This window comes from Saccostrea cucullata, unplaced genomic scaffold (assembly GCF_032062105.1).
Source record: "Saccostrea cucullata isolate Sc308-1 unplaced genomic scaffold, CSIRO_AGI_Scuc_v1 ctg184, whole genome shotgun sequence".
Lineage (NCBI taxonomy): Eukaryota > Metazoa > Mollusca > Bivalvia > Ostreida > Ostreidae > Saccostrea > Saccostrea cuccullata.
In genome coordinates, this window is record NW_026926406.1 from 160,917 (window position 1) to 185,785 (window position 24,869).

General features: G+C 34.8%; 2 protein-coding genes across 3 annotated transcripts in view; both read right to left on the minus strand.

Moving 5' to 3' along the window:
- The window catches only part of LOC134271610 (glutamate receptor ionotropic, kainate 2-like), a 42,098-nt gene extending 36,203 nt beyond the window's left edge, over window positions 1-5,895 (minus strand). For both annotated transcript variants that reach the window (XM_062753812.1, XM_062753811.1), the window contains exon 1: window positions 5,020-5,895. In XM_062753812.1, coding sequence (XP_062609796.1) covers window positions 5,020-5,119 — 100 coding nt within the window. In that variant the 5' untranslated portion in view covers window positions 5,120-5,895. The remainder of the gene's footprint in view (window positions 1-5,019) is intronic.
- Window positions 5,896-23,180: 17,285 nt separating this feature from the next.
- LOC134271607 (craniofacial development protein 2-like) lies at window positions 23,181-24,317 on the minus strand. Its single transcript, XM_062753808.1, has one exon. The coding sequence runs from the start codon at window positions 24,315-24,317 to the stop codon at window positions 23,181-23,183; it is 1,137 nt and encodes a 378-aa protein (XP_062609792.1).
- Between the last annotated feature and the right edge of the window lie 552 nt (window positions 24,318-24,869).

Below are 24,869 nucleotides of genomic sequence, written 5' to 3' on the forward strand. Positions count from 1 at the left end.
CTAAAAAGCCCAAATAGTTTTAAAGGTACCCACCTGTTATTTTTTTTTATCAACATATCAGATTATATCATTGAAAACAAATATTATAGATTTGTTTCCTCTTAAACATTTAATCTTCAATGTTTTATGTTTACACAAAAAAAATGTAAAAGACATTTCATAAGTAACAGACATTCCGTTTAATCATAGTAAAAATGTTTATGCTAGTTCCTTCCATCTTGATATTCAAGAAATTATTATGTGTTGACGACATTACTTTGAAATGTTTCATGTCAAAAGACTCCTAACTCGTCAACTATCTGTGGGTGAAAGTTTATAATAAACTTAAAATAATGTTAAAGTAGAATATATTTTAAACAGGTGTCTTTTTAATAAAAGTTTTCAAAAGAATCTTTCAAATACATGCTATCCAATTAATAGCTGGCCAACTCTTTTTCGTTTTCCCATTTTATTATGTGCTGTTACGGTTGTGCAACCGTATCCTTTCAAATCTTGAATAACTTTTACAACTGTAAGAAATTTGGATGTTTTTCTAATTAAACAGTTCAGCTTTGTGAAAAGAAGAGCCCAAAGTTTGACAGTGTGTTGCAGTGAAGTTTATGGTCAAAAAAGAACATTAAACTCAGTGGACGTCTAAGGGCCCCTTGTTGTTTTAATAGAAATCCTTTTTCTTTCTCCCCGGGAAGTCCGGCCGTTCGCCGTCCTTTTTATGGTCATAAAAAACCTATAAATTCTTGAATCGTAAGAGGACACATAATTCTGACATAAAATGTAATCTCGTGTGGGGAAAGCTACATTGTAGATCAAATTATAAAGGGCTCGACTGGCAAAGAGCTTAACCGGAGGAGACTTGTTGTTCTCATGTGATGTGTTGTATTGGAGAGCAGAGCCACGAAAGTGTAAAAACTAAGTTAACTACATCCAGACAACAAAATGTAAGCACACTTCTGGCGCTAATCAAAATCATATCAAAATCGGATAAAACTGATTAAACTACTATAACATAATGTTCATATTCCAAATACCAAGGAATCGGCAAAATGTGTTGACGGACGGGGTGTTTAACCAGATGAAAAATATCTGTTAATTAATTACAGTCCATTGCCTCTAATTGCTGGTAAATGAAAATCTTTTTAAAGCAGAAGAAAAGAATGTTGGCGTTTTCCCGGTTAAACACATGCCATGTTAAGGATATAGCTGTCACTGATTATACAGATGCGGTGCTAACACGTCTCTGTCACGCTTCTCTTAGTTCCTTACACCCGTCAAGAGACGTGTCTGATAAACACACTGTGCAAGCTAATTCTTAAAACACCAAAAAATGCTAAAGGTACCATGCCAATTTAGTTTACAATTTAAATATTTTTTAAAGTACACTTTCATGAATGAAATGATTTGAGATAAAGAACAGTATTCAAGCTCAAAAGTCCATTTAACAATACAAAATTAGAGCAAAGCAAACATGGACTTCTAAAACAACAGAGTTGGGATAAGGTGCCACGGTGGAGTGAGAATCCCCTGCCTACCGGTCACACCCGCTGTGTGCTCCTTGTCATTGGGAATAATGAAAAAAAAGCCTGTCGGCAAGTTGGTGTGTAAATAATGTGCTAACAATTGAACATCAATGGCAATATAACAATCAAGCTGTATGATAAACGTGATGACTTTAACTTTTCTATCGTCAACTTCTGTTACTTGTGAAGCAATATACCCTCATCACCTGCATATGGAGATTATATATCTCAGTTGATTCGATACGCAAGGGCATGCTCTACGTATGAACAATTTCTAAAACGATGTAAATTATTGACAAACAAGTTGATGAAACAAGAATATCAGCGGTCTTCGTTAAAGTCATCATTTCGCAAGTTCTATGATCGATACAATGACCTTGTTAGCAAATACAATTTATCATTAAGTTAAATGCCGACTAACGTTTTTCATACTATTTGTTAGTCCAATATTCATACACTGAATTGACGACGGATTTTTCCGTTATTTCCCGATCATGACAAGGAGCACACAGAGGGTGTGACCGGTCGACAGGGGATGCTCACTACTTTATGACATCTGATCCTACCTCTGATGTTTTGGACGTCTGTGTTTGCTCTGCTCCTATTTTGTATTGTTTAATGGACTTTTGATCTTGAATACTGTTCGTTATTTTTATATGTTTCATAAAAAATGTAAGTCAGTATTTCATTTGCTGACAGGGTCATTGTATCGAATATAGAACTAACGAAATGGTAACTTTAAAAGAGACTGCTGATATTCTTGTTTCTTCAACGTGTTTGTCAATAACTTACATCGTTTCAGAAATTGCTCACACGTTGAGCATGTTCTCGACTTTGAGATGTTAACTCCGTATGCAGGTGATAAAAGCATATTACTGCCTAAGTAAGGGAATTTGGTAATAGAAAAGTTAAAGTCATCACGTTTATCATAGAGCTTGGTTGTTAGATTACCATTAACGTCTTTTTCAAATGATATTTCTAAATATAAAACAGATGTTTCAGACACTTGGGTATTTTTTATTTCAAGCTCAGCGGAATATTTCGTTTTTAAATATCAAATTAAAAAGAACTGGGGAAGAGAGAAGAAAAACTTACAATAGCTTTTTGATATCGAAAATCTTAGAATGCTGAGAGAACAATTTTTCAAAGATCAAAAAAACATCATAATGCATACATTGAGATCTAAGATGATTGGTCGACTCGAAAAAAAACTTTCTCTATAATTATTGATTATCAGCAGTTTTCCTAAACGTAAAAAAACAAATGAAATTACCATTTCTCTGATGCCTAACGACTTATGGCTCGGTGGACAATATAAGGTGAATATTGGGTGGCCCTAAGAGACTAGGTTCTGTAGACGATTTACATACACGTCCCCCAGGGTAGAGTCCTGTGTTAACTGGTAACTTATCTATTTCTCCGCATAAACACGGAATTCCGATAATACAGTCCGATCATGATCTTACGTTTGATACATGTCCTTCTATAGTATGAATGAATGAGTAATAGTAAGCGATAGCAATTAACAATTATTAGGAATTCAGTTGCACATACAAACCAGGCCTTCTCCACATTAACTTGGCCAATTTGCGATTGCTTACCTCCGTAAAAATTTGGTGCAAAAAGTTTCCAGATTTTTGCTTGAAAATTTGATTTAAAAATCTTTTTATTTTTCAAATAAAGTGTATTGTCCTTGTATACCTAAAAAGGTAAAAGATTTAAAAAATAGTGAAGAGTTTACCTTCGATGAAATGAATTTTGATCTTTTTATTCAAGAGAGAATAGATAGATGGTCTTTCCCTGTACTCCCTTCTTTGAAAATACTTTATTTTTATATTTTGACTCTCGTGCCATCAAATCAATGTCTTAACCTTCCCACGTGCCGCCAACTTATCACCCCAAAACATCACAGCTGCCCAATTCACAAAACCGAGCTCATCCCACAAAACTCTTACCGGCGATCCCCGCGACGATTCAAAAGATAAAAATTGATTAAACAATTTCAAATTCATTACACTAAAACACGAGTGCACAGATAGGTATCTAGTCCTTAAGGAGACTATTTCCTTGAGATTACGGAGCAAATTAGCTCTTAATTGAATTTATATCGACAGCTGATTTGAAATATGGCAGATGATACGATGTTTAGTGCACATTTAAAGACTCCCAATTTATGTACGTTATAATACTGGATTAAGAAAGAGATAAAAGAAAACTAATGTAGGAAAATTCACGTGTGATCCCGAGATTGCAAGATCTAGAATGAACGGACAAAAACAAAATGCACAGATGCGTGGTTGTATTTCTTTATTTGTATCCCCGGTTAATTAAACAAGAGTCTTGCCGACCTTTTATACTGTTAGCAGATTATACAATTGTTTACATACAGTGAGATTTAAGTAATTCATTTTTATTTCCCATTCAACTGCTCTCTAGTATCGTAAACTGGCTGCACTCTGTACATAACTGATCTAGAGGCCGTGGTAAAATGGTATTAAAAACGTGCAATCGAAAAGACTTACAATAATATTTATTAATAACAATAAAATCAATTGAAGTATGTTTGTAAATCTGAAATTGTCATAATTGAAATTTAATTTGAATGTTGTAAAAGTGACTAAGGAAAGTTTAACAAATATTTTGTAAGCAATAAACTAAATCAATATTAGCTTTTAAAATCTCTTCAATGCGTTTAGACACGTAAAGTATAGGTGGTGAATATTGACTCAGGTTTAATTACAATAAATTGTAAGAATATGCTTAATTTAAATTTCTTTTAAATTGCGTCCGGTCTCAAAAGGCAAATAATGAAACATCTCACAAAAGATCACTGTGTCCAGAGCCTTATTCAACGCGTGAGAAATAATCTTCAACTTTCAACGGTAAAAAGCGAACAAACCTTAACCAATAGATTCATCATCTGGAGATGACAGAGTTTATTTCCTACGGAAAAATGATAATTTAGCGAATTAAAATATTATAAACGGATTTTTTTTATAAACAATCCATTGATCTTTTTCTGATAATCATTTCTATTTCACGCAAAATGACCACGAGCGTCAAACCTGTTTAGCCGTCGAAATAATTTTCCAAAAATTGTTCATTAAAGGATGGCCCTAAAATATAATTCCCCCGACTGTATTCGGGCTCTATTTAGCATTATTTGGTCGTGTTCTTTTTCACCTTTGATGAATTAAATCTGAATAATTAATTAATGTTCCTCTATAGTGGTGGTTTCTGCAAACCAGGTTCCAGAAGAGTAAGATGATGAAAGTGATGGCCTGAATAATAACAAGTACCGAAAATTCCTCATGTTACATTGGCATGAGCTTCGCTAAGTACATAAACGATTATGGGGTCAAACGGGGAAATAAGTAATTTTACGGAATAAATGTGACCCACTATGTGTCTCCATTAACTTTTTTTCAATTAAATAGTATAATCAAATTGTTCTTAAAAATATTGCATAAAATAGTTAAAAAAATTAATTTAAGAGTTGACTTACCAATTTTAATTTCTCTCGGCAGACAATTAACACAGTGTATTATCAACAGTCCCGTCAAGTGATATGTTATGAGCGGTTTTATACATGTATAAAGCGGCATTCTGTGCTTTTCTCGGCTGTAAATAGGACTTTCAGAGTCCCGGAACAAACCCCAATTCCACACATTAATACCATTTAATTGAACTATTCATTGTGTGTAAATTCATCGCAATAATTTTCAAACACAAAAAATCTCGAGTTGATTCCTACCAGCTTTGATGCGACGGACGTCCACATGTTAGAATCGGAACCATAGGGTAGAGAAAAATCCCCAACGTATTTATTTTACGGAAATGCACTCTTTAAGGATAAACACCGAACTGTGTGCAGGATCGTCAAAAGAAGTTCATCCAGAATTCTTTGTTTATACAAGTTCAATTAAAATTGCAGTATTTATTTTCACAAACTTTGACAACTGGCACACATTAATACACCACAGAGCTCTATTGCTGCAGCACGCGCCCGGTACCACATGGTATCTCCCAATGATAGCAATCGGCTCCTCGTGTATCGATGAAATCCGCTTGTTCGTTCTTTCGTAAGTCTGTACTAACCAGAACGATGTAATGTCAAAGCCGATTTGTAGCGAAAAAAAAATCCCAAGAAACCCTGGAGTCAAAACTTGCAGGAGAACAATAGCAACACGATTATAATTGATTTTTCTTGTTCCGATGCAATTCCCTTCTGAGATAAGGCCTTAGAGTACCCGCTCCGTCCGAGGTCTATTTAAGGTCCGAGATGTTTCTCAATCGGAGAGAAAAAATTTGAGAAGAGGCAGATATCAAGACCTAATTGAATTTCACAACCCAAATAGGATATTTATACTGCAAAAAGTGCAGCGAATTGGTCTGGTGTGTGGTTGTCTAATAAAGTCCTACCCTGCTGAAGTGCACTCACGGTTGACTGGTATGTATTGTGAAAGTCGTCGCCGATCATCGAATCCGTCGATCTGCGATAAGATAGGGGTAAAATTGCTCCTATCGCATTAAATTGAACGGCTATGATACTTCAAAGACTCCGATAACCATTATGTAGACGAGCTGTTAAAATGAACGGTTATACGAATTATCTCAGTGATTGTTAGTTAGGGTTTTGTTACAATACCAGCGCATAAAATGTGATAGCTCTCTAAAACACGTGTAATTGGGATACTTAGTCAAGTACCCAAGAAAAGCAATCATTGGGGAATTATACCATTGTATGTTTAAAAATTGAGAGCTCTTAGCCGTAATGTCTTCAAACATGAAACAAAGAGGCTCTAAGGGTTAAAACTCGTGGATGAGCAAATTAGCCATCATTTGAAAAGATCAAATATCTGCATATTTGAACAGAGGTAAATTTTTTAAATTTTGTTTTACTCATAACATAAAAGAGGCCAATTCCTTGGTAACTCAAACAGGTGATTAGCCCAAAGGCAGAAAAGGAAAATATACAAATGTAAAAATTCTCAATACATAAAAATTTAATAATAATGGTGAGAGAGATGGAGAGAGAAGGATGGAAATGGGTTTTTTTAAATGGTCTGACATTTTCCTATGAAATTGAACTCATAACTCTTGAAGATAAGAAACAGTATAAACGATCTCAAAAGTATTTTAAAATAGTATTAGCAAGTGCCATAAACATTGTTTTTCATCTTTTTGAAAGAATGTATGCACCACAAAACACTTTCCCTTTGCCATATTCTTCTTACAAAATCTCTTAGTACAGCCGAAAGATGATAAACAGTCAAAAATAATTCCTATCCGGTCAACCTGTCCACTCCAAATTAGGTCAATCTGTACTGATTCCAAATTAGGTCCTAAATTAGCAAAGAAATTCTGTTTATGACAATTCATATTTTGTGGTCCTGTGTATTTTCACTTTGATACTATACAGCACGATGTTTATGAATTCCCTTTAGTCTGGTTATTTTTCCCGTTGGGAAGTTATTGAGTATAAGACAATTTTTTATTCCTCTTGTGTTATTACATTGGAACACACACTAAGCTTTAACCGTATAATTGTTAATAATTCAGAGGTCCGTATGCATTTATTTTGTTCCACAATTATCACGTTCAAAGAAGAAAAAAATGACAATGTTCTTTTCATAGAATGGAAAAATAAAATTAGCCAACACAGACAACCCCACACAAACAAGAAGTAGGAATGTCTTTCCCCCTAAATACACAAAACTCACGTGTTAGTTGGAATAAGATCCAAGTTTCTACATATTTACGTTACGGTTTGACCGTTTTTCCCATTCGCCATGTTATTGTCAAGGTGCATACGCCATTGAGAAATTTAGCTTGTAGATTCACATTCCTAATTATTTAAGCAGATTCTGTCTGATTTTGGAGTGACCTTAATAATGTTAAATCACTACAATTCAAAAAGTAATATCGCCTGAATTCTTGCCTATTTTAAGCTCAGTTAAACTAAAGGCTCATAGAGAAGGGTGAGTTGTCGATTTTAAGAAAATCTGAAAAGAATACAAACCTGTGAAGGGCATAAAACGAAATCTTGGAAAACCCAGAAATGGAATCAGATGCCAAAGAAGAGTAACCGTCCCCTGTTGACCGATTACACCCGCCGTTAGTCCTATGTATTAGTCATGTAAACGGAACATTCCCCAGTAAAACTCAGCGTGAAAACCCAAAAGATTAAACAATTAGTATGAAACACGCCAGCCAAAATACGACCCGATCATTGGTTTTGTTGCTAACAAGGTCGGTAAAACGATCATGGAATTTATGAAATGCTGACTGAATGCTTTTGTTCAAATCCCTCTTACATCAACTTATGTGCTAGTAGCTGTCACACTTAAAGGATTAATTGTACTCGGAGCACTCCTTTGAGTATCGAATAAGATGGAGATATAACCCCATATTCAGGTGATCGACAATTTGTCATTATCTTCACCTTTTCCATGAGTTATAATCTTAACCTATATCATTTATTAAATCTAAGGAAACTCCAATGACGAAGAATCTCTTCGCCATTTCATCCTTGGAAAATGTTTGTTCGTCAGTTGTTCATTTATATTTTTAACATAATGTCGCATTGATGTTCAGCTGCTTCACATTTTGAATTTTAAAATTATCTGTTTCTCTTGCTTTGGTAAAATTCAGGATGTTATGATGCTTTAAAAAAAAACAATATTAAGAAAAATTAAATTTAAACTTTTTTAAAGAAAAGTTAAATTTAAACTTTGAATTCCGGATTGGTCTCTTGTATTGAATTAAGTAAACCCTGTTAATGTGTTAAATAAACCTCTATGGATTCCTCCAAATAATACCTTTTTTAGAATCATGCCATGCGAAACGTTAATTAACGACAGAAAATGTTTGAAATATTTTTAGAAAATAATCTTTTAGAAAACAAAAGAGTATATTGATAAATTGACTACCACTGCGCTCTTCCTGAAATATTAATCATAAGTAGATGGTTTCTTTTGTCCTATGATCCTTTAATAACAATGGTGATATACGGAGGTGAAGAGAAGGTTACAGACACCGAGAAGAAAAAATGTACATAAATATAGCAGATACATGTAGGATAATGACATAACCCACATACAATCTTCATGTAAAAGAATATGACATGAAAAAAATGTCGAATTATGCAAAAAAATATTTATATAATATTATTTTACATCAAATGAAACAAAATTTAGTCATTTCTATAAATTTAAAAAAAAATCTTTTTAATCAGGTCCACCAAAAGATATCAGGGCGACATATTGTTACTGTTCCAGCGAACTTTATTAGAAGGCTCTGGCTTATTTATTAAGATTGCGAAGACACTCAATGTCGTAATGGGAAATATCGTCTTTTCAAGTCATAGAATGTTGAAAACTATTTTCCCGCAAAGCGGCAATTTTAATCAATCCTTACACCTGCTTGAAGACATTTTATTCCGTTGCGTAAAGTAAAATTTCACTATTAAAAGTTCATTGTGACAATTTAATTTACTTTACTTTTGATAGGAAAATTCACTTTTTCCCCGTTTGAAAGAATAAAAGTGGCGATACAAGTTACAATTTTTTAATTTACAATTAAAATTGACCAAAAAAAAAAAAAAAATTACGAAATGCTTTGTTAAATTGAGGAAATGACACAAATTATGGAAATTACTTTTTTACCTTGTCTTTTACTGTTTTAATTAAAAGGCAAGATAGTTTAACATACTATTTTGACCAATGGTTTTTCTGAGGAAACCTGAAACATATGGAGAAAACGTACAGTATTCAAGGTCAAAAGTCGATAAAACAATACAAAATAGGAGCAGAGCAAACACGGACCTCCAAAACATCAGTGGTGGGATCAGGTGCCATGGAGGAGTGAGCATCCCCTGCTGATGAGTCACACCCGCCGAATGCTCCTTGTCCTGATCGGGAAAAAACGGATGCAATAAACCCGTGACCATTAATTAGTATTAATTAAAAGTTAGAGGACACACAAACGAAACAGTAAAGTCACAACGTATACCATCTTTCGGATTTTATCATGTTTATGCAATTTTTCAACTTTACGGCACATTTTCTGGCATAAGCTAGTCTATCTACTAAAAAAAAAAAAAAAAAAACTTCATGCAATACTATCAGAAGGATCTTGTGTACAAAAATCTCAGTTAAACAAGCCTTTGTCCCATGTATTCCAAATTGAAAAAAAAAATTATTTGCCAAAGTTCCACCAGAATTGAGGAACTATCTTACTTTGGCGTCCTTTGTGGTCTTTAAGAATGCTTAAGGACAGATGATACAAACATACTTTTGTTAATAACAAAAATGTAAAATAACAACCTAAGCCATGTTTATTTAAGTAAATTGGAAAGATTTTACCGCGAAGGGTCTTCTTTATTTTTTATCAACACTTTCAAAATAATGGGATTTGAAGTAAAAAAAATGATTTGATTAATAAGGATGGTTGAAGATATGTAGAACTTTGAACATTAAAGAATATTTACAATTTCTTGATATTTTAAAAAAATTATTATTGGTATCATTTGCAACAAAATGAGATCTAAAATTATATATCAATTCAGGCATCTATTTAAAGTTATGACTTTTGACTACGACAATTAATCTGTGATTTGATTTTATATTCAAAAAGGGGCAAAGTCAGCCGTTAAAATACTTTTTCCCTATTTGAGTGTAAAAATAGGTTAAAGCAGTAATATGAATCTCTTATCCTGAAGGATACATCAGAAAAGGTCAATTGAGCTTTTGATAAGACAATTGTAACAATCAAAGAAAAAAGCATCCTTTCTCTTATTCAGATCATCACCACGAATTTGTGACATCATAACATGTAACATAATCCCGTCAAGAATTCTCTGCCCATGCCTTTAAGTTAGAATTTTAATGTATTGAAAAAATTTTGAGAATTTTGACATTTCCTCCTTATAAAAGTGTTACCTTTTGGAATATGTTCACTTTGGGAATGAATTGCCGTATCATTCTACATTGGACTAGCAATGAAATTCTTCATAAATGCTTCATGAATACTGCAGAACTTTACACGGAAATAAAACAACCCAAATAACTATTTCTTGACAGGTCCCTAGTCACGTGATTTTATGAAATTTATTTTGCTGAGTTGTTGCATAATATTTTATTTGCAATTTCATCATGCGCTTTTCCATTATTTTTTTGCGTCGCATTATTGCCTACAATACTTCATCATAATTATTTTTCGTGAATTTGAGATATAAAAACATCATTTTTACTGAATGAATTCGTGAAAAGGAAGGATAAATTGGTGACACACTCCTTCCAACATGCAACTGCTTCATCATCTGCACTTTCTAATATAATTTAACTACTAATATAACAACCCAAGCATATTAATGAAAGATTGTGATACTACTAAAAATTGAGCATATGTTTGGATGAAGAAAATATTAAATGTTGAAAAAGCCCCCACTCCCCCTTCTACAGTTATGTAAACAGGTACTTGGGTTTTGAAAAAAAAGTTGGACAGTGGTTCTCTTTCCGTATTCCCATCCTTATTTTACTTTGTACTGTAATATTGTGTAACAGTTCAACACTGAGAAGGTCATTGTATCGACCATAGAACTTATGAAATGAAGTCTTTAAACGAGACTGTCGATGTTCTTGTTTCAGCAACTTGTTTTACAATAATTTAATTCCTTTTAAGTATTGTTAATACATAGAGCATGCTCTTGCTTATCGAATCGACAGAGAGATGTGAACCCCGTATGCAGGTGATGAAGGTATATTGCTGCATAAGTACACGTGACGGAAGTTGAAGTCATCTCGTTTGTTATAATGCTTCGTTGTTCGATTACCATTAAACCTTTTTCAAATAAAACATGTAAAATAGAGGTAAAATTATTTTTGATACTGCATTGTTAACTACCTTTCTTCCAATTCTTTGGTGAATGCGTTCCAGTTGATTAATATGAATTTTATCGCAAAATATAATTTAATAGGCACCGGTTTGATGTTTTAAATTTAGAGCTCCGTGATTGGTCTGCTCCAGAATTGGTATTGTTTAATGAATTTTTGACCTTGAATACTGTTTGTTTTTTTAATATATTTCATGTACATAAAGTAGTATTCACCAGCCTTCAAATCTGATGAACTGGATTGAAATATTTAGATAAAAAGCAGTAATGAAACTCAAGTATCCAATTTGAACAGTACATATTGAAAGGAGCCATCAGAGAAGGAATCAAGTACTGTAAATTATATATTTTTCGCGAGTACCTTTTTTTCCGCGAACTGGCTTTTTAACGTCAAAACGCGAGAATTATAATTTGCGAATGGACGGTTGATCAAGTAGAATTTACATTGATTTCAGCACCATAAAAATAAAAACGAGTAATATTTTTTCGCGAGCGATGCTTCTCGCGAAATTACGCGGAAATTAATTCCTCGCGTATAATTAGGAATCTACAGTATTATGGGTAAGAAATCTTTCCCCGCCGACCAGTCATACTTGCCGAATGCTCCCTGTCATGATAGGGAATCCTGAAGACAAAAATACCAAATACTGAAAATAAAGGTATGTTTTAATTCTATATTCATACAATCTAGAAAAATACAATATATAATATATATTTCACATATAAAATTCAAATTAGTGTCCATGTTAACCATTCTATAACCATAATACATTCTATTTGAAAAAAAAAGCATTTTAGTTACCTAAGTTGTAGGTGCCATAAGCTATCACAGTTGCAATAATTGAGATGAACGTATAAAGCCACTATGAAGTGAGATTTACAAGTATCGTGTAAAAAGAACTGTTTCTGGTTCTACGTAGAGGAGGAGGACCAGTTAACATTAAAAGGTATCAATTTTTTTAATGAAATATTCATTGAAGAAATGTGTGCAAAACAAAAATCGATGGAACGTTTTTAAATCATCTTTGTAGTGGAAGAAAGACGGTATCTATACATCTCTTAAGAACATTAATATTTAAAGAAAATATCACCACATGGCAATAATTCTCGCTGTGATTTTACGTCATTTTTTTTTCTATTCGTCGGGCGTGGAGCGCTCTTATCTCATGGTGATTATAAAGTTTTGTGAACTGTTTAAAGAAATCAGTCGGAATGTGAATTAAACATGATTTGAAGGACATGAAGCATTTTTTTTATTAATGACAAGATACATGCATGTACTATTTCCTGATGTAGAATTAAGTTATTAAAATATTTTAGATTTTGTAAATATTAACTATGCGTTGTTTTTAAGAAATATTTGTTCATTAAATTCAAAACTGTGTGAAATTTGAAATGCTCAGAGTTTAATGTTCGACGTAACAATCCCAATCTTAAGGCTGAATTAGATTTTTGGTAGCTTAACTTGCCCACACAATGTTATTGAGATTCTATCGACAAAAATCATGTTTATTTTAGGGTAAGTCATTTATTATTGTTTATTTATAACCAAATTTCAGGGTTTTTTTTTAGTTCAACAGCTTTTTTTCTGGACTGCACATACCCATATCTGAAAAAAATATAGATATTGATTCTAGTATTAGGAAATAAACATATTTGACGTATGATTTGAAATGATCGTTTTTTTTTCTAGGACAGCACATAAATTTTTCTCGTCTTGTCCTAAAAGAACATGATCGGCCGATACAGTATCGGGCGAACGGAAAATTATAGGGACACCGATGACTTGGACAAATAACACAAAAAAACTTTTTTCTTTAGAATTCGGGAATATTTTTTCATAGATCTATATTCAGATAGGTAACGTGAGTAATGTTTGCAAGGCAAAGTTGAAAATGTGTGCAATATTTTGTATGGAATTGCATAAAAATGACAAATGGTGCATATCGAAGCAGCAAATAATACTTTAGATTTCTTTATATCTTACGGATTAATTATTCATGTTATTTCCGTTCAAAAAAATTATATCAATCCATGCATCAAAATTTTGTTTGTGTTATGTATCCTTACTAGGTTAAATATTCACAAGTTGGCCAATCGTCGTCCGATTCGAGATCTGAGCTACAGTTTGATTTTGAAATTTTAAACACCCTTATTGTCCAACGACGGACAACCGACTTTATAAACTGACCGCCGATGGTCGACGATGAAGAAGGTTCTCGACGGATAACTTCAATTGAAGAATCGGCCACCGACGCATAAAAAATTATAACTTACCGATGGACACAAAATTGGTCGGCCGACAAAAAAAGACGTCAAAATCGGCCAAGACAACGACCGATGAACTGACGACTGTCACCCGAAGAATCCCATTTTTGCTTCAAAACCCGTCGGCCGTTGGTCGTTTTTGGAAATGTGACTGGGGTTTTAAGGAGATGATATTTACGACGTGGAGACCGGTCCTTCGGATGAGACTATATAATTTGAGGTCCCATGTCGCAGTGGGTGTTGGCACGAAAAAGATCCCTCCCTGCTCTGAGGGCCGAGAATTAATATACATTTGCAGCCCTCCACTGCCACGTGGTAGCGTCTCCACATGAGCGAAAAAGAGGGACGTTAAATAACAAACAAACAAAAACCCTGATTTATTATCATACCAAATACAAAAAAAGTATAAAGTCTCTATGTATAAACTCCATTGTATGATGAAAGAAAAGTAAATATTCAGGGAAAAGCTTTATGTCTTATTACCGAAGAAGGTAAGTTAAGACTTGGATACAAACATTGAATAAAACTTATGGAATGCAATATACCTTTTTTATGACATGATCAAATACAGTGAATGAAAAACAGACATCAGCATGTACATAATGTGATTATTACTGTATTTTCTAATTGCCTGTAAGTGTTCTTTAAAAAAGCTCTCTTTTGGAATCTACAACATTGATCTTTAAAAAAAAATGCATGGAAGAATTTGATATTGTGTCTCTGATGTTGAAAAATCTATCTTTCTTGTAAGATCAATATGTGCTCAGTGATAACAGAATGAAAAAAAAAACTAATTGACACTGTACTTAGTTTCACATTAAATTGTCTTAGCCTTTTCTGTTTTCTGATCATGCCATGGAGAACAAGATGGTCGTGATTGGCGGACGGGGGATAATTACTCCCCCTTGTCAACTGATCCCACCCTGATGTATTTAGAGGTCCGTCTTTGCTGATTTCCATTGTTTCAATGAACTTTTGAAACTGATTATTGTTTGTTGTCTTAAAATGAACGTGCAGTGAAGACTCTTAAAGAATAACAAGAATTAATATTAAGAAGCTGTTGATATCATTTTTAGAATGGTGTATATTTTGTAACTCGATATTGCTCTTAATTAAAATAATGTATATGTAAGAATAACCAAAGGTTATGTAGAAACATACTTTTTGACCAACCTCCATTTAAAAACAAAGGAAATAAATATTGTTTCAAATTTTCATAAATTTACTTTTTATTACTCTCTCCTTTACAGTAAATAATTGCTTACAGATTATGTGTTTTATGTCAATATTCATAAAAAATAATTCAAGATTAACTTCTTTTTTCCTGCAGTTTTAAGGCGTAGAACATATAGTATATGGCATTAACAACCTTGAGTTTGATCGACATTCGTCCTAAATGAGGAAACACAGAAGGCCATCTAAACTTATCAAATAGCTATAAATTGCAATTTTCCGCTTATTTCTTACATAAAACAACAAGAGAATATAACTCATTGTGAAAATAGTTCACTGATAAATAAGATGTAAAAAGAGAAAGCGGGCATCGAAGAGGAGTATGTCACTAAAGTAGAAACTATCAACCGAATTTGAGTACTCGCACGTGCCTAGTACAAATCATATCTATGTCTATTTATTCATAGTTTTTTTTATGCAAAAGAAAAATATGGTCATAAAATCGTTTAAAAACTTTCTGCAATATTTATGATTTTATAATAAAGTTTTATCCTTTAAAAAAATGTTCAATAAAAAGTTGTTCTACAAATGTCCCCTCCTTATTATTGTTCTTTCCTTAAATTTACTCTGTGAAATAAAACTTATCAAATATTAACATGTTATTGTATGAGTAGAGGGAATTTGTCATGTAACCATCTCTATACAAAGTTAGCTGCAGATCTGTAGCTATCCGAAAAAAAATATTGATAGACCGGAGAGCTACAGTGCCACCCATTGAAAAAACTGTATATTTTTTGCGCAAAAAAATGCGCTCGGTTTTCGATTTATTTTTCCATGTTTTTAAAACTGCAATCTCAAAATATTACTAACCGTATGTTCCTAACACATTCTTTCGCTGTTTCCAAAACCAAACATTCCTCATAATTGTTGTTAATAGTCCTCCTGATCCTGATATTGTAGTCATCGAACATTTCGTTTATTTATACTGCCATTTTGGTTTCAAAGATAATTCGGTCCAATATGCTTCGTTCAGATGTCAACTACGAGAGTAATTGATAAAGGAGAGAGGAATTTTTTGGAATCTTCGAAATTTTTGCAGTTGAGGTAAGAATTTGGAAGAATTAATCAAGAACCGAGCGCATTTTTTTATGCGCAATAAATATACAGTTTTTTCAATGGGTGGCACTGTATAGACTCTCCGGTCTATAAATATTTTTTTCGGAGAACAAAAGATTCCAGCTAATTACAAAGTATGTGAAAATAAAAGTATCTCTTGCGTAACCTGAATAACAGGATTCTGAATTTCTATCAAGAAATCGTTATTTGATTGATCAAAGAGAATAATATACAATCTCTATGTATAAATGCACAACATTACATACAGCGTCGCAGAAAGAACAGCTCGCAATGAATAAAATTGACAGTCAAACCACAGTAGTTTTCTTTTAACAAAAAATGAAATAAGAAACTATTTCCTTTTAATTTTTTTTGTTTTATTGTTGTTTATTTGACGTCTGAGCATGGAGGTAATGTGTTGCACAAATTTATACAAAGTAGAAAGGTCATGTTTGACTGCCTCAAATTTCGATTTATTTTAAATTTTTGAAGTTGTAGAAAACAAGATCATTTATCACCAAGCCAACATTTCGCAGGTTTTTTCATCAATGCAATTATCTGCCAGCAAATATAATTTATCATAAAGTAAAGCTGACTGACATTTTTCATACTAATTGTTAGGTCATTTTTACAAATTTGAATGACGTCGAATTCTTCCTTTTGCCTGAAAATATAAAAAAGCATAGGGCAGATGTGACCAGTCTGCCGGGGATGCAAACTCTTTTGATCTCACATCACCTCTGATGTTTTAAAGGTCTGTGATAACTCCTCTTCCGATTTGCATTGTCTCAATAAACTTTTAATTTTGTGTACTTGTTTTCTCCATCTTTTATTTAGCATTAATTATACTTAATGGTTAATGGTTAATCGCATCATTTTCGGAAAAAAAACAATGTTAATCTCTTTATGGTGTAAGAAAGGATGTTAAGGTATTAATCGAAAAAAATTATTTGTAATAACATTTTTATTAATTGACGACTTCCATATGGTCCATTCATACCTGGTCCGCAGCAAGCAGCTGGAAGTCGTGTGCACACTGATTGTGCTCTAATTGTTATTAATGTGACATAGATTTCAACAGTATCATTTAGCAATTAAGGTGTATTTAGGGGTACTTGATATTTTACATGGGAAGTTTTAAATGTTTTTCGTTGAAGTGCCATCGAATCATCAAAATTCGTTGTGGCCAATTTTCGTGGTGTGAGTAAATTCCACAGGTTCTTTAGCACTTAATTGTTTCTCTTAAACAAATGGAAGTATAACTGTAACCATAATGTATTAATTTGTGGAGGATTTAAACTCATGAATGAGAGATACTCACGAATTCCTCGAAAACTGAGTCACCACGGAATCTAATGATTCCATAGTATTCAAGTATTTGATATTTTTCTGCTCTAATCCCGTAGTTTGTGAACTTATAATCCATGAATGATTACGTGTATCTTACCAAAATTATTCAAAGTGAAAGCCAATAGACGTCCTGGGCCTCTTTAGAGTTTAATTGAATCAAACAAATTGAAAATTAGTCGAACTATTACGAGACAATTGGTTCAACAATTGCAACTAGACCATCTGAATGATTAACCCCGTTAGCCCTGAGAAAGTTCATTTAATGTGATAAAATTGTGTTACTGCTTGCAGTATTGTTTCATCTCATCTATCCGCATTCCCAATCCTTTTTATAATGCTTTGATATGGACATGATTTCTATCGGGAACAATCATTAGAATGCGCAATACATCCGGAGTAGGGCGGGTCACAGACTTAACAACATGCCGAACCCGATGTATAGGATAAATTTCTAACCAAAAACAAAGCCCATCATCATAAAGATATCTGGATATTTATGATCATTCAGGCTTAAACATTTCAGTGAGTTTCAATGTTCGTTTTTGTTGGGATGCAGGATGTACAAAGGAACCGATGGTTGATTAGGGTGATAGAGGCATTATGTACGTAGGCTGTATAGTACCCCGGGGACACAACCACAATAAAACAACTGAGTCGTGATTGATCCTTTTCCAGCCTCGTGATAAAGTTTTATGATTGCAGAGAAGGTAAAATTTTAGAAATCTGAAAAATCGTTACGGTTAAGCAAGTGTATTAAAATAACAATCCTCAACCATTTTCTCAATTACCATGATAGTTGCTTAGTTGGAAGCAAGGTACCAAGTTTTCACTTTTATTAATGTTCAACGGTTCGACTCTAAAAGTGATGCTCAAAGATAAATAATATTGTTGAATGCTGAAATACTTTTCAATATGTAACTTTTATGAATCATCACTGTCCCTTTAAAACAAAACGAAACGACAACAGAGTACACAATCCTCTATTAAAACATCAATCGCAGCATGTTTCTTATGATCTGATGAACGGAAAAATAAGGAGACAATTCATTGTGAAGATATTGGCCAAACAATAAATTTAGATAATCGACTTTATTATTACACTGTATTTGATGACTAGGCCTTTGTATCAAATATAGAAGTGACGAAAAGATGGCTCTGCTCGAAGATGTTGATTTTCTTGATTCATCAGCTTATTTGGCAATAGATTGCCTCGTTTTAGAAATTGTTTGTACGTAGAGTAAGATCTTGCATATTGAATTAACTGGGAGATATAAAATCCATATGCACATGATGATGGTATATTGCTACATAAGTGAGGGAATTAGTCGACAGAAATGTGTAAAGTATTACGTTTATCATGATGTTTGTTGTTCGGTTACCATTAATGGTTTTTTTTTTTAGTTAAGTATCCAAATACGAAGCAGGTGTGTCAGACTCTGTGGTACGAGTGTCTTTTAATTCAACCTCACTGGAATAAATCAATTCGACATATGAATGGAATTAAACAATTGTTAACTGAACCTGTTTTGATTTTCAGCGCGCGGAGTTCTGCATCGATACAACTAATTTGTCGAGTTGAAGGAATTCACATTGGAAATTTTTTTCTAAATGTCGAGTTTATTCTCATTTATAAGATTATGAATGAATTCTGCGTTATGTGAATTTAAAAAATGCATAATCCTCAGGGATATATGAGATACATATTTCATATACACAGTCTTCAGATTCCTAATTTTGGTATAAAACTAAACGTTCATACCCAAAAAATGAAAGAATGTAAAATTTTCATTAGAGATTCCTTTTTCAATCCCATGTCTTCTATTTCAAAATTGTTTGCAAAAAACTTCATAACCTATGAAATTTTGATAACTAACACTTCTTTCGCCAGTAATCTTACTGGATAAAGCTTTTATAACTAAACTTGGGATCATCCTAAATGCAAATCTTCTAATGTTGTCTACGGAATAGAATGTAATCTTTGTGAACTTTATTTATGTTGATGAAACCAAGGGATCACTTAATAAAAGAATATCAGGACATAGATATCAAAACAAAGGGAGTCAGCAGCTTTTATACAAACATTTTAATTCGCCTGATCATTCTATTTTGTTTGTCAATGAAAGTTAGATTTCTAGAAAAGATTAACCATCACACAAACAGTCCATCACCGAGAACACCTTACGTAGACAACGAGAGGAATACTAGATTAGACTATAGGGACGCCATTCCCTATGGATGCAATGACAATGTCGATAGTGTTGGAAATCTCTCCAGTCCACAGTGTAACAATGTAAATATTATTGGTCTTTTTAACCATACACACAGAGACGTAATCAGAGTCATGGGCATCGGTCTTACAATTAACCTTTAATACACGATGTCCCTTTTGATTCATTACAACATTATGTAAATCAACAATTAAGTCTTCATCACATTCGCACAAAACTTTACTCATTCCATTTGAAACTTTTAAATAGTCTTCTTGAAAAGTCACGGAAAGTCCATTTTTGTTCTTTGACACTAAACTACAGGCTCGTGTCTGTGGTTATGGCTTTTGCAAATTATAGGCTTTTCAAACCTGCATGTTGTGCAGAAGAAAATGCATCGAATACAACCCGTTTTTCCTTAAACTCCAATTAAGAAATAAATAACAAGTTTATAAACTTCAATGGGAATTGAAGTGGGTCGGTCACGTGATCAAATCCTGTGAAGTCCGAAGGCCTTCTCAGAAGATTTGATCACGTACCGACCCACTTCAATTCCCATTGAAGTTTATAAACTTGTTATTTATTACTTATATATACATTTGAGACAGACGATTGAATACTTTCAAATTTGAATTATTGCACTAACCGTCCGTCGTAGATTTTGAAAAATGACGCAAGGTGTAAATCGGCTTGCATGGCGGTTACGCTTCGAATTCATTAGGCTAAGGAATCTATTTCGAAGGGAATATTTTGTGAAAGGCTACTTGTGATCAGTAATAGTGAACAGAATGTTGTCTTGGAATATTTTATTCGTGAAAAATGATAATCGATCCTGAAAAGACACAAGAAACACGTCCGAAGTTTGATGATAAGAGGTTGGAGGAATTTCGGTCGCTGGAAAGGGATGGATGGATCCGATAGATTGAGACACTTGTCCGAGCCAGTTAATTTGCAGTTTGATCAAAAACATTCCACGGTTTCAGTATCTAAAGGCATACTTATAGTAAAACACTGATAAACACGGAGACAATGGCGACAGCTTTACATTGAACTACGAAAACGCCGAGGTGTTTGGCAGCTGTTCATGGCATGATTGCAAAGATATTTTCCAACAGATTTGCACATTTATCGTGAGTAAAATTTAAAGATAAAATAAAAGTTTATCATGAAAATTTAACCAAAGGTCTTTCCAAAAAATAAGGATGAACGTTAGAGACTGTGCAGCTGACAAAAGTGAAGAAAAATGTAAACAAACGCTAGGCTCCTAGTTTTCTCTATGTACACGGGTTGAATCGATAGCCCCAAAACTGTATGAAATACTTGTTTACATTTAAAATAAAATAATTATCATTATACTTGCTTCTTTTATTCATTTTTGTACATGAAAAGCAAGTAGAGCTGGTCATTTTATAATTTATGTATCGGTAGATATTATTGCGCCGTGTGATTAGGTCACGTATTGACCTCTGACCTCTGACAAACTTCATACAGAATTGAAGATATTTTCTCTCTGTATGTTTATATAATGGAGAGATACCACAAATGTATATATTATGCAAATAAAGGAATTTATATGGTCAAGATAAGTAAAATTCATATTCACATTAAATAATTAATTATGAAAGGGCCAAAATTAAGGAAACACCGATTTTTTAACACGCGTCATAATTTCTTAATGTAATTGATTCTGATATACAATAGGCAAGGCGATGGGCAAAACATGAACAAAAGACCTTCACACTTTTCCAAAATGGATGAAATGTATCAAACGTATGTTAAAATCTTGCATTAATCGATTGAGAGGCAGAGGGAAAACCAACAATACTTCTTAGTTCAATAATCACTCAATCCTCTCTGCGCCGTCAGGTGCTTGAGGCGGCTACAAGGTATTTCCACCTGGCTCGGTCTTCAGCTGCTCGTGGTGCTGTCTCCATGGATAAACCTCTGGTCTTCAGGTCTTTCAGGACAGTTCTTCTCCACGTCTCCTTTGGCCGGCCCCTGCTTCTTTTTCCCTGGGGTGTCCATCTAAGGGCAACCCTGGGCAGTGAGTTGGAAGGCATGCGCAGGACATGACCAAGCCATCGCCAGCGTCTTATTTGGATGGTCTGTGATATTGAAGACATCCCAGTTCTTTCCAGTAGATCTTCATTGGTGATGGTGTTAGGCCAGAAGAAAATGCGTCTGAGGGACTTGGTTTGGAAGACTTCTAGTTTTCTTCCAATCGCCAGGGATGTTTTCCAGCATTCTGATCCATACAAGAGGACACTATAAGGACATTGCTGTTGAAGATCCTGATCTTGGTGTTGATGTTGAGTGATGAGGATCTCCATATGGGTTTCAACATTGCAAAAGCCTGATTTGCCTTGCTAATCCTGGTGTCAACTTCCTTGTCGCAGTCGCCCGTTGTGGTGACCTTGCTACCCAGGTATGTGAACTCCTCAACATCCTCTAGTGGCTTACCGTTGATCAGTACTGGGTTGTTGTTAGTGGCGTTTACTCGTAAAACCTGTGTCTTTTTGGTATTCACCTTCAATCCTATTTTGTTAGATGTTTCTCTGAGGAGCTCTGTCTTCTGCTGAATATCTCGGTGTCTGTTCTAAAGGAGTCCGAGGTCATCAGCATAATCAAGGTCCTCTAGGATTGAAGTCAGCGTCCATTGCAATCCCTGTCTTTTGCCTTGTGTGGTGTTCTTCATGACCCAGTCAATTGCAAGTGAGAATAGCACTGGTGACAGAATACATCCTTGTTTCACTCCGGTGTTCACTGCGAAAGGCTCCGTGAGTTGGCTGTTATGTATCACTCGGCACTCAAAGTTGTTGTAGAGGGACTGGATAATGTTAACCAGTTTCTGTGGGATGCCGTAGTGGCGCAGGATCTTCCAGAGAGATTCACGGTGTAGACTGTCAAAGGCCTTCTCGAAGTCAACAAATACGGCATAGAGTGTACTATTCCACTCACACGACCGTTCCAATATCTGTTGTAGGACAAAAATATGGTCAATACAAGACTTTCCTTTTCTGAAACCAGCCTGCTCCTGCCGAAGTATGTCATCTACAGCAGCTGTGATACGTTGTAGTATGATGTGGCTAAAGACCTTGCTGGTGAGAGAGAGAAGTGTAATCCCGCGCCAGTTGTTGCAATCTCCAAGGTCACCTTTCTTGGGCAGCTTGATTATGACACCTTTCTTCCAGTCATCTGGGATATCTTCTCTGTCCCATATATCTTGGATGATGCGCTGCAGTATGTAAGGTGTTTCTCTTTCTTCTGATTTCAACATTTCCGGGCATACACCATCTTCTCCTGGGGCTTTTCCATTTTTTAGTTTATGGATTGCTTGTTTTACCTCATTTAGTGTAATGCAGCCAGTTTCTATATCAAGGTCTGCCTCTGCCTCATCTATGTCAGGGACTATCGGTGGATCAGGTCGGTTCAGAATCTTCTCAAAATGTTCTCTCCATCTCTCTAGTTTTGCCAATTCTTCTGTTAATGCTGAACCATCCTCTGCTTTTACAGGAAGGTCTTGGTTGGGGCCGTGATCACCTCTTAGTTTCTTTGTGATCTTGTAGACGGTTTTCATGTCTTTTCTTTCAGCGGCTTCCTGTGCTTCCTTAGCCAGTTGTTCTGTGTAGTGGTGCCTATCTCTCCTTGCTGACGTCTTCACTTCCTTATCTTTCTTTTATACAAGGCCGCTGCCCTTTCTTTCAATCTGGGTGACTTTGCATCCAAGAGGTTCTTCTTTAGTTGTTTTCTCTCTTCAATGATAGTCCACGTATCTTTGGATAGCCATTCTGATTTGGCACTTCTCTTGTAGCCTATGACTTCTGCAGCGGTATCATTTATGGCTTGGTGAAATTGGTCGATAGTGATAGCTGTCTCGTCCTGCAGTTTGCTGTAACGATTCCTGAGCGTGATGTTAAACTCTTCTCTAACACCTGGGTCGTTGAGCTTGCTGACATCGAAACGCTTGCTTTTGCTGGAACCGATTTTGGCTTTTCTCAGCTTAAGACAGATCTTGGCTATAACAAGATTGTGGTCACTACCGATGTCGGCATGGCGCACAGCTCGCACGTCCTGCAGAGAGTGCCTCCACTTACTGTTAATCACAATGTGATCGATCTGACTTTTAGTGCGTCCATCTGGTGATGTCCAGGTCATCTTGTGAATGGTTTTATGGGCGAAGAGACTACCACCTATGACAAAGTCATTTTCCTCACATATGCTGATGAGCCTTTCGCCGTTGTCTGTAAGGTCGCCCACTGCATGTTGACCCATCACTCTTCTCCTGTTGTGGTTAACTCGTCCAACTCTTGCATTGAAGTCCCCCATTAGCAGTGTGACATCATGTCTTGGAATGTCATCAAGTACTGCTTGTAGAGAGCTGTAAAAATTGTCTTTGGCTTCTTCTTCTGCATTATCAGTTGGTGCATAAGCACTCACTATGGAGACCTTTGTGTATCGGGAGTTGAGTCTGACATATAGTAGACGTTCGTTGATAGGCTTCCATTGAATGACAGTATTAGCAACCTTGTGGCTGACAAGGAGAGCTACTCCTTCATGATGGTTATTATCACTTCGTCCAGACCATATAATGACTTCCCCTGAGTTCAATCTCTGTTTCCCTGTTCCTGTCCATCTGACTTCACTCATGGCCATCAGAGATAGGTTATACTGTTTCATTTCATTTACTGCTTGGGCAAGTTTTCCGGCTTGGTATAATGTCCGGACATTCCAACATCCAACTCGGATGTGTTGTTTCGGTGGCAGGAGATCTGCTATCGGGTCTTGTACCGTCATAATTCCAGTTGTATGGCCTGCTTCACTCCGTTCACCAGTTGAAATATGATTCCTTGTAGTCGTTTCCGTAGCATATGTGGTTTTTATGAGGTGGGGTTGCTGGCCCAACGCTCAACCCTCCTCCTTTCTCATCCGGGCTTGGGACCGGCAATGGCGGAGTTCAATAATGCAGGAGTGAAAAAAGAATTAGATAGATTACAAGATCAGTATGTAATGGTCCCTGCTGACAAAATAAGTAACTATATTGTATTTGTTCGTAAGGCTCGTTATTAAAACTGCCTATGAGAGGAACTGGGATAAAATTCTACTAGTAGTAATCTACCTACAGCTCCCTTTTAAGAGGATTCTTCAAAATCATATGTCAGTTTTGAATATTTTTAAATTACCATATCTATATTGAATTCCAAAACATCGTTTTATCAATGAGTCAAATGCTGATTGAAGTTTTGCATATTAAAAATCTTTACAAAACAAGATACATTGAAGGCTCCAGTAAATTTTCTACCAAGCATCTTTATTTATTCCTCACTAACATATTAACAGTTGTGAAAA

Coding starts and splice junctions, on each gene's coding strand:
- LOC134271607 (XM_062753808.1), bottom strand. CDS start 24,317: ATGACGGTACAAGACCCGATAGCAGATCTCCTGCCACCGAAACAACAC.